The 11,109-nt window shown below is 40.9% G+C and overlaps 1 protein-coding gene across 1 annotated transcript; it reads right to left on the bottom strand.

The window, feature by feature from the left end:
• Positions 1-3,178: 3,178 nt before the first annotated feature.
• Positions 3,179-5,797, bottom strand: pomca (proopiomelanocortin a). Its single transcript, XM_018730535.2, has 3 exons — positions 5,661-5,797; positions 4,599-4,745; positions 3,179-4,145 (listed from the first exon to the last, which is right to left on the bottom strand). The coding sequence occupies exons 2-3, from the start codon at positions 4,716-4,718 to the stop codon at positions 3,561-3,563; spliced, it is 705 nt and encodes a 234-aa protein (XP_018586051.1). The 5' UTR covers positions 4,719-4,745; positions 5,661-5,797; the 3' UTR covers positions 3,179-3,560.
• Positions 5,798-11,109: the final 5,312 nt, after the last annotated feature.

Consider the following 11,109-nt stretch of genomic DNA (forward strand, 5'->3'; position numbering starts at 1 on the left):
CACACAGAAAGTGACTCTGTACTGGGAGGTAAAGTGCTGACATGTGGCAGTACAGCTGGTCCCCGATTTACGATGGGGTTACGTTCCGTGAAACCCGTCGTAAGTCAAAAATGCATTTAATACACCTCACCTGCCGAACATCATATCCTAGCATATGTGCGATGGCCATTACGGGCTTGCCACCTTCATGCTGAGCAATTATCTTGAGTTTCTCCTCAAGAGTAATTGCCTTCCTCTTCTTATTCCCACCGGTAGCAGGAGACACAGATGAGCGTTCCTGTGACATTATGGATGCAGAAAAATAATATAATGTAGAGACAGGGGGGTATCTGTATAGCGACCGCGTGACAGACTGGGAGATGCGGATCACTGCCGCTGCCCAACGTCGCGAGGGAGTATCGCGCGTGTATCGCTTGCCAGGGAAAAAAATTAAAATTCAAAATCTGAAGTACGGTTTCTACCGAATGTCTATTGCCAGCTCGCCGTCGTGAAGTCGAAAAAATCGTAAGCTGAACCATCGTAAATCGGGGAGCGCCTGTAAAAGGAGGCGCATCGCAACCACAGCCCATGAGCGTCATGTTCAGTCTTTTGTGTGGCTTACAGCTGTGTGCTCTACATATTTTGTATACTGAACGTGGAAAACTGAATAGTCCACTCAGTTGCATTGTTATTTATGTTGTGCTGGAAAATGACTGTTTATTTTGTAGTGCCAGTGAAAAATTAAATCTATTTAAACATGCTTGAGAGTGTTATGCATTGTCTCACTTTTTTTTTGGAAAAAATATGTAAAATGCATAGTAAAATGCAGCTGTTTTCATGTGTATACGTCTGTTCCACAAATAACGTTCCAAATTATCCTGTAGACCTTTCGCCTGTCACTAATCCACATTTTCATTATGCTTCTGAGTCATGTATAATCCTCAAAAGTGTTCTAATTATTTGCTTTAACTTTAATAATAATGTCCCGTTTTTTTACTTCTTATGAGAGAAAATTTTTTTTTTCCTTTTTTCAATTTTGTTTTTAGTGTACCTCAGTTTCTATATATTTTTTTTTCAAAAATTCACTCGATGAGGTATCCATACTAGGCGTGTGGAGTATACGAAAATGCGCCAAGCACTTTTCCAGCCGAGAATCACCCACAGCTGATGTGAAGTAAAACATAATAGCAGCAGCTCTAATCCAATTGGAGAGAGAAGGAATCTGTACTCTTGGGGATGACTAGATTTGAACCAGAGACCTCTCGGCCGCTCCATGATTGTCGGACCGTTTTGGAGGATGGTGAGATTGAATCACCCTCCGGCCGTGATGCTCAGCAAGCGGAGCAAAGGTCTCAAAATGCCAGACAGCCGGAGCAAAGCATACATCGCTCCATACACAATAATCAGCATTATGTGGCTTAGAGCTTCAAGACCCAGATTGTTTACTGTGCCAACATGAGCAACGATGACTCCGTTTTACCGGTGTACGTCAACAGGCAGTTCAGTCGTGCCGCAGGGTGCTGAGAACAGTTATTTCATTTTCAGGAAGCGAGCGGATGAAAGAAAGCAAAAACTGTAGATTGCAGAGGCATGAAGAGCTGCACTGAACTAAACAACCTCATTCACATATTTCCAAAGTGCTCCGTTTTGAGCGAGGGCATGAAACATTTTGACAAGACATTCATATAATCTGTGGACTGTTCATGTTTCTCTCATTACATCTAATTTCACAAAAGGGATGGTCGGAAATCAAAGTTAAAAAAAAAGTCTCAGGTTTTATGTGAGTGCGTGCCTGTGGTGTGTGCGTGAGTTTACGAACCCGCAGAAGAGATTGCACCTTGTCCGGTTCTGCAGAAAATGTGCGCGACGTGCAGGACAGCGGGAGGTGTAATGTTTCGAGCCGGATGTTCACCTTATGGAAGAACCTGGGTTTGAACCCCTGCTCAAACAGCAGTGCTCCTGATGAAGATAGTTACCCTGAGCTGGTACAGTGAAAATTGCAAGGCTGTATAAATTTGTAAATTGCTGTAATTAGCTTAGTGTATAAACATAACATTTATTTATTACTTTTATTTACTTAGCAGACGCTTTTCTCCAAAGCGACTTCCAATGAGCTCTATGTAGTGTTATGAGCCCACACACATTATTCACCGCAGTGACTTACACTGCTAGATACACTACTTACAATGGGTCACTCATCCATATATCAGTGGAACACACACACTCTCTCTGTCACTCACGCACTATGGGGGAACCTGACCAGCATGACTTTGACTGTGGGAGGAAACCAGAGCACCCAGAGGAAACCCACGCAGACACGGGGAGAACATGCAGACTCCACATAGACTGAGTGAGGATGAAACCCACGCTCTCTCGCACCGCCCAGATGCTGTGAGACAGCGGCGCTACTAACCCTAACACTGTACTTTGCTATGGACAAATATGAGGGGAATATTGTGTGTTTCAGTAGACACGATGCACAGTGTGCTAATGATATTTATCTCATGAATGTGGTAGCAGTCGGCACAGAAAGCTGTGCTCAATGATGTGTTTCATCAAGTAGTTTTCAAATGAGCCTGCGAGCAGGAGCTTAGTGCCCTGTGATTTAAGTGTGAGGTCAGTTTTAAGTGACCAAAAGCCTACCCAGTATTAATAATGGTACAGTAACTTCTTCCTTCAATGAATTATTATATGATTGTTATATGAAAACTGCAGCATTAGTGCTTGCACAATTGACCGTTTGCCATTTTAATAGGATTTATAAGGCCAGGGAGATTTTTTTAATGTGCAGTATCATATATCCCTGTTTATCACCTTTCATTACTCTATGTGAGGCATTTCCAAGAATGTAGTTCTCATATGAAGCAAATACATATGAATAATAATTTCTATGTAAAATGCTATAATCAAATGTTCTGAATATTACAGTGATTATCAGTGTTTAATATAGTCATGGAATAGCCAATTTTATATGGAAATAGGAATCTGAAAAATATTATCCTTTTGGCTGGTGTAAAATGTAAACGTCATGCCTGAGCTAAAATTGTTAAACATAAAATTATGCATGAACCTTTCTACTCTAAATCTGAAAGCTATGTTAGAGATACGGTGCTCAGTGCAATACTCAAAATGTTTTGTTTTAGTTACCAGAAAAGGGGAACTCAGAATATATTATAGTCTGCAACATTAGAATATTTTGTGGTCTGCAACAATGTATAATCTGTTTAATATTTCATTCATTTACAATATAGCTCTGTACATCTCAACATATAAGAAATAAATCTGTTCCATTTAAAAATACTCTGCTACATCCCTTTACGTTTTACGTAATCACAAAAGCGTTGTTATTTACAATATTCGGAATTTATTGGTAACTACATTGTATGTTAAATTTGTTGCTGGCTAAAGAACAAACTGCCTTTTATCGGCAATACTGCGACCACATGTTTTGGGGACCATCAAGCAAACAAACAATCTGGAATGACTGCTATCTAAAAAGTTGGAAACATTGACTGGAGGGACACAGAGTGTTGGGCGTCCCCCGCCTGTCGACGCCCGTCCGCCAGTCCTCTCCTCTTCTGCTACTGTACGTCTGCCGAGTTCTTCTTCTGTTGGCCATCCTTGTTGATCACGTTTCTGAAGAGGGTCAGAAGGGGTTTCTGGTCGCGGTCTCCCCACGACTTCATGAATCCCCCATAGCGCTTGGTGGTCGGGGCTGGCGGAGCATTCCAGCGGAAATGGCCCATCTTGTAGCGCTGGTTCTTCTTCTCCTGCAGGCTGGACTGCGGGTGGTCCCCGGCCAGCTCCGTCTCACCCACTGGGTAGTCTAGGTCACTGCCGAGTCCACGCCGCACTTCAGTCGGATAGGCCTCGGTGGAGTCTTCCTCGGCGGTGCCGGCAAACACCTTGATGGGCCGACGCTTGCGACCCACTGGCTTGCCCCAACGGAAGTGCTCCATGGAGTAGGAGCGCTTGTCCAGGTGCTGGGATCCCTCGGCCCTGTCCTCCGGGGGTACGCCCTCCACCGGCAGGGCCAGGGTGCCGAAGGCGTGGCCATAGTGACTGTCGAGTGGGCTGTCGGATCCTGAGGGGGGCTGGAGGTGCCCGATACCGGGGTAAACAGGGGATTCAGCTGTGAGGTCAGACTTGCACTGCTGTATACAATCCTGAGTGACAAGAGAAATAAATGGTATTTCATTAAATATGACACAGGCAAAGAACAGCTTTTTACCCAATAATTTTGTTCAGAAGTAACACGGCACATGTTCATTTGGTGGAAATCTTATCAAATAAAAGGGAAAAAGATTAAAAAGGTTTTAACCTCAAATGGCAAATTCAGAACAACAACTATCAAGCCATATTTCTACCCTAATCACTAACATATAGAACTTATACTGTACCCCAAAAATCTGTAAGCACCCATCATATTTTCTTCAAAAAAGTGAGTTATAAAATCTGAATCCTGCTTGGAAAATGTATCTCTTTCAATACAAATCATATTGTAATAATAAAATGCAACAGTAAAGGTACATCTATATATATTCATTTTGCGGATCCTTTTCTCCAAAGCGACGCACAGCTCGGAGGAAACAAAAGTCAGCGATGTAGATGCTGCTCACCAGGATGTTCTCCTCGGAACTCAGGTCCTGGCACCGCGCGTGCTCCCAGCACTGGCCATTTGCCTTGGGACACCCCACACACAGCATGACCAGGGCCAATGCCCAGGCTGGAACCAGCATCTTCCACAAGGACAGGGACTCGAGCTACTGGCGAATGAAAAGGGCCGGTTTACCACCATCCTCCAGTGCCAATGCCTGACTCTCTGGTGACTCAACATGTTTATTTCACTGTGATGTTGCTTCATAGTACAAGACACTGACATCGCCTGGCAGAGTGATCAACTTTCTGGTCACAGTATTATAGTGGATGTAGTTTGCAGGAGCAGAATATGGATTTAGTTCCGATTTGTTGACACGCATTCAATCAATCACTCAATCAATCAGTCATTTCTCTCCTCCTACTTTCAATTACCAAACTCTTTTCAAATGTGCCTTAGAGAAAAAATGTATTTAGGAAAGGAAGGCAAACCAGTGTGTTGGGGTCATATTAATCAGATGATGATGAAGAAGATGAATGTATCTCCTTCCAGCCAACCTTCTGCCCTTGGGTGTTAGTCACAGAGATGTCGAACTGAGTGGTTATATATCTGTACTCTGGATAGCAGAATACATACTGGTCCATTTATGTTTTTCTGCTGTCAGTCTCACGCTACATATAGACTGAAGAAATGCCTGGGATGGATTCTGCTCATTTGCTTCAATAATCCAGCAGACTGAAACAATTTAAGAAAGGTGACACACATGGTCTCATGATCAGTTATTGTAGAAATGTCTTTAGAGTATATTTCTCAAAAGAATTAAAAAGCTGCTGTATGTTGCATTCAGATTGAATTTTTAAAGCGGTTTGACTAAGTTCTTCAATGAAATGAAGCAACGGTCCCTATCATTACAATCGTAATGAACAATTGACATATAGTGACAAGTGGAACAACACACTGGACCAGCACCAGGCGAGACCTGTTGATTTTCAGCAATAACAGAATGGAAGTTACACCACAAATACTGAAGCACAAACATTTTTTTCACGAAACATAGTTACCAACTGTACAGTCAATATGTTACCTGTCTCACAGTGTCTGGCGTTCGCCTCCGTTTGTCCCTTCAGCGGGTCTGCAGGTCTTTCCTGTCAGTTCCCTTCTCTGTTCTTCTCTTCTCCTCTGGGGGGGTTGAACCTGTTCCTGCGCTGGTGTTCGACCTTCCCTTTCCCTGACTCTGAAGTCCGAACTCCTGCACTTTCTCCTTTTATACTTATACCTGCATAGCAACCTTTTGAGAAGAGCACATTGGAAGAATTGTCCTTTTGTGTTCCCTAAGACAGGGGAGGTGCTAAGAGCTTGCAGCGCCGGCTTTCTGGGAAGATCACGAGCCTCTCTCTCATCACAGTGACTCTTGAACGTCACACGCATTGGGTACGCTGGATTATTGAGTGGTCGCAATTTCCCCGCACTCATCAAGTGGTGGGGTGTAAGGTTACGTGACCTTAATGTGTAAATGCCGGGCCCACATAAACCAGACGTAAAGCAATTACTGGGCCCCATTGTAGCTGACTAAACGGTGAAGAGATGTGAATTTCGGGCTTATTCCAATCTGTTTATGGAGCTCCGGTGACGGAAAAGGTGTTTCTGGGAGCTCAGCTGGAAAGGGCAGTTATGGAAAATTGAAGCATCAATTAAGCTATTATATCTGTATTCACTTATCTAAAAAGCCACAATGCGGGTCAATGTAATTAAACCACTTTGCTCATAAAAAGTCCTTTAATTTTAGTAGTTTTATCTCCTTGTTATTTTCGCAATTTGTTTGGCCGTTGAATCCAATAATGGTAATGAAGAGTAAAAATGCAATAAGTATACCCTCTGATCATCTTTGGAAAACCAGCTCAGACACAAGACACGGAATGCATATACATATGCATATACTGTACATATAGACACTTTTTCAGACTGGTAACATCAGCCAGGGGTGACCGTGGGGTGAGCACATGTGTGTTTTTATCTTGGCATTTTTAGTGTGGAGTGAGATTTTCCACCCATTGTGAGTCAACCCTCCTTGACACCAGGGCTGAAAAGTCTCCCTCCAGATTGAGATTCTCATCCTGGGGCAAAAAACATAAGTGTGAAATGATCAGGGTTAAAATAACCCTTGAGGTTCCTCACACACTGTGGTTCGATAGTTGCCAGGACAACCAGAACAAAATTAAAGTTTTTTTTCCCATAGCCACAAATACTAACAACACACAGAACTTGGTCTGATTCCAACAGAGTAAATTTTTTTTTTATGGTGTTGAATTTGCAATTTTCCTTGTGATGTCAGGATTCATCTCAAAGTCCTACTATCATTCTTTGTGCAATGTAATAAAAGTACATGCTGCTAAAAAGCAATGCCAATGTGAAAGACAACTGAACGCAGGTGACTCATTTTGGTCGTCATACATTTGATGACACACTCAGTCATTACACTTTTGACTACATATACCTGAATATGGTCTCATTTCTTTCTTTTTTTTTAAAACTGTACTCATTTATGACTTGTGTGTCTCTCCCTGTTTTTATTAGTAACGGAGCTGTCCTTATGCAGTCTTGGCAGATCTTACGTTGCACACTTGGAGAAAAACATGTTGGAAAGGGCACTACCGTAAAAATAAAGTACCGAAGATGGTATTCATATTTAAATCAAGAAGATCCATTATTTTATTTGGACATTAGATGAACTAAATCTTTCTTAAGTGTACAAGTAAGCTCTAAGATAAAAATCACAAACTAATGACACAATATAAAAAAAAACAGTTATGTATAAATACTTAAAATGACCATTATGATGAGAAAATACAAACACGTTTAGCTCAAGGAGCACTCAGTCTGCGTCACATTTTCATTTTGAGCTGGAAAATGTCTTAATAGAGCTAAATATGGCCAGTGGCCTTCAGCAGGGCAATTCGTTCAATTATCCCAACATACTACCACAATGTCAGCCACTGAAGTCAAAATGGTGTACTTTAAGGGGCATCGCTTCATAAAAGTCTACCATTAGACTGCGGAACTAACCTTGGTTTTTTCACTGTCATTTTTTCCTTTGTGACGGCCTTCGGAAAGCGATAACATTTGAGTGCTTTGCTGCAGGAGACTGAAGCTTTTAGCTATAAATCACATAACGATCCAGTGGCCAGATTATATTTCAGATGTAAGAGACTTGTATGAAGCGTTCATTCTGAGGGGAAAACATGTTTTGCTGAACAAAAGTTTTTGCCTTTTTTAAAGTAATATTTGGAACAATTGCACATTCAATTGTACAATACAAAATGTTGTATACAAGTGGCATAAAATATTGCCATTGGCAAAATTTAACAGGAATTAAAAATTAAAAGAGTAGAAAAAATATTATGATAATGAATGCATCTATCTATCTATCTATCTATCTATCTATCTATCTATCATTTTGATTAAGGAACATCTTTTCCAAAGCAGGGTCACAGTAATCCAGAGCCAATCCCAGAAACAATACAGATTTAATATACAGTATTCAAAGTACTATATACAATGAAAAATTGTAGAGAGCCAACAGCATCATACTGAACTGGAAAAAAAGGAAAAACTGCACTAAAATAAGAGTTACCCTTGTTTTTGTTTTTTTTCTTCTTTTTTTAAACGACTGACATACATTTTTTGATTCTGGATAGGACTTTATTAAAGACACTTTGTTGAAGGTGGAGGACAAGCTCGTGGTAGACAATAAGTATCATTAACCAGGAAAGAAGGTAATAGCAAGAACCTAAAGGGAGGTTCAGGATCATCAGCAGCTGGTGCAGTAAGCTGAAGAGACATGCTGAAGCAGAGGGAGAATGAAGACAAATACAATCAATTGTTACATTGATTAATGAGTGAAAAGGAAAAACGGGACAGAAGGGAACCACAGACAGATGTTCTTGCAGATGAAGAAAGGTCGTCTGGGAAAATGTACATTTACATTACATTTATATCACGTGCAAAAAATGTGTTCATGATGGATGGGATGGATGGGAGAAATGTGTCTGTTGGTTGAAAGTAAGCTGTGAGCATCAGTAGTGATCCAGGTGATGAGGGGATCAAATATTACAGCACAAAGCAGGATGAAGACTCTCATGGAACAACATCTGGAGATGGAGTGTTTCCAGAAGCTGATCACTGAATGCCATGGTGGTGGATGAGACCTGCATATGTGAATTGGGGCATCAACTTATTAGCTTCTAGTGATCATAGTACTGTCATAAATTACTGTTTAAGTTGGCTTAAAAGTCTTTTTCAATCTAGAATGCCCAGGAGGGGTGGACAGCCCACAAGTTTTTTTTTTTTTTTTTTTTTTTTTTAATTGCCTTTCAGTTTGGAGTTTTTTGTTTCCTCCTTGGCCAGTTGGCCAGTCTTTGTACCTTTAATAACTAATACAGGTATTGCAGTAATTTAATGTATAGCCCAACTTTTATCTAAATTATATCTTCTAATCGTCTGTTCTGCACTCTGTGTCACTGTGTGAGAAGAGTGATCTATAAAAATCAACTGAATTGGATTAAATTTAAAAAAAAAAGACAGCAATCAAAAGATGCAGAAAATTTAAAAAAAAAAAAAAAAAAAAAATTTATCCCACTGAACCCAAAAACATATGCATCCAATGTTGTATTTCATGAAATATTGAAAAAATTGGAGCAGTAATGTGCAATGAAAGTTCTCAATAGCACATAATGTCACGGTGGAGGAGATGAACCCAGTAGAAGTGGAGCTCCAGTTTTGCTGGGAGGTGCACCCAGCAGGTGGCACAATTGGCTTGGTGGACCCGTCCTCTGCTCACCTTTCCAAGCCTTTAACCCAGACCGTTTGTAACAATTTCACTCTGAAATAATGAACACCTCTATGAAAAAGAAAAAAAAAAAAAGATTCCATATAGGCGGGTCTGGGGTTCGAATCCTGCTTGGGGTGCCTTGTGATGGACTGGCGTCCCGTCCTGGGTGTGTCCCCTCCCTCTCCAGCCTTCTGTCCTGTGTTGCTGGGTTGGGCTCTGGTTCGCCACGACCCTGCTCGGGACAAGCGGTTGTAGACATTTTGTGTGTGTGTGTGTGTGTGTGTGTGTGTGTGTGAGAGAGATTCCATGTAACTCATGTCACAAGTATTCCAGCTGCACTACATGCATGTTGTCGGACGGTGGTGAGGTGAAGGAAATCAGTACTCCTTGGTGGGTCTAACAATGAAATAAATAGGGTTTTCTCATCCTTTACTGTCCAAGTTTCGAAGAATAATGTAACGAAAGCGACTGAAACAGCTTCCCACTTGCTGAAGGTAAACGATGAACTTGTTGAAAATGCCGGCAGTCTTTACATACTACAAAAGGGTTCCTTCAAATGATGCAAGTGACCCAGGTTATGCTAAATTAAACTCAGTTACTGTATATCAGACTCATGAAATTAAAAAAAACATAAAAAATTACACTAAAAACTCCCTGTCATAAGACCACTCTTGCCAATACTGTAATCTTTTGCTTTTGTACTGTATTATGCATCGGTGTACATCTGCCTTTTCTCTCTACACCGCTTGTGTCGTTGCGACCCAGTTCTCTTCCGTTGTGCCGTCAATTAAAGGAATTTTCAAAAAGTCATTAAAATTATGTCCAGATGAAGGAGATTAACCGATTAGCATTTTAGCTAGTGCATTTAGCATCTCTTGCCATTCTCTGAACCAGAAATCCCATTAGGAAGGATTATGGGATAGAAGATGTCAGGCACCCTGCTCCACATTGCGACTTTACTCTTCAGGAGGGAAATGTGTGCAGCAAACGCCTCACGACACTCTTCCTCTTTTCACCGAGGAGGGACCTTACCGCGGTAAACAAGGTAAATTCTGGTCTGTGAACTAGTTGTAGCGTTTTGAATGAGGTCTGGCTCAACTTTTGCGGAGACTTTGAATGTGGATGTGAATGGTGAGTGACACATTTTATTAAAAAGGCTCTTTGCTCATCTGCGATAAAGGAGAGAAGTGAATCCATCATGACCCGCCTGACATAGTGCGGCAGTGTTGCCCTCCAGGAGTCTTTCACTTGCATAAAAGCTGCTTGGTGAACCTCAGACTGAATAAAAATCAAGTTTGCAGGATTACTGTCCAAACATATTCCTCATAAGCCCAGCAAAGAAAGAGATGAGTTTTCAGTAACTGATGAATGCTCATGGGAAATGACCGCGCAAAATTCATACAAAATAAATTTTATGCTCAGTGAAGTTCAGAAAATGCAATAAAATGAGAAGAGAATCTTGATAATCAAGCAATGAATCATTTTTTTTAAATCCAAAAAACATATGTAAAAATATTGCATAAATAGACATTTTGGGGTGAAGTCTTATGAAATGCCATATTTAAAAAAGAATTAAAAAAGCAGTTTGTCGACTCTAGTGAACGTTGTTATAAAGATGTTTCTATAGAGCGATATTAGTCGGACAAATCAACCCGACACAGTGTAAAACATTATTCTATAATTTTCTGAATTACTGCAAGTAGAT

This window comes from Scleropages formosus, chromosome 15, assembly GCF_900964775.1.
Source record: "Scleropages formosus chromosome 15, fSclFor1.1, whole genome shotgun sequence".
Lineage (NCBI taxonomy): Eukaryota > Metazoa > Chordata > Actinopteri > Osteoglossiformes > Osteoglossidae > Scleropages > Scleropages formosus.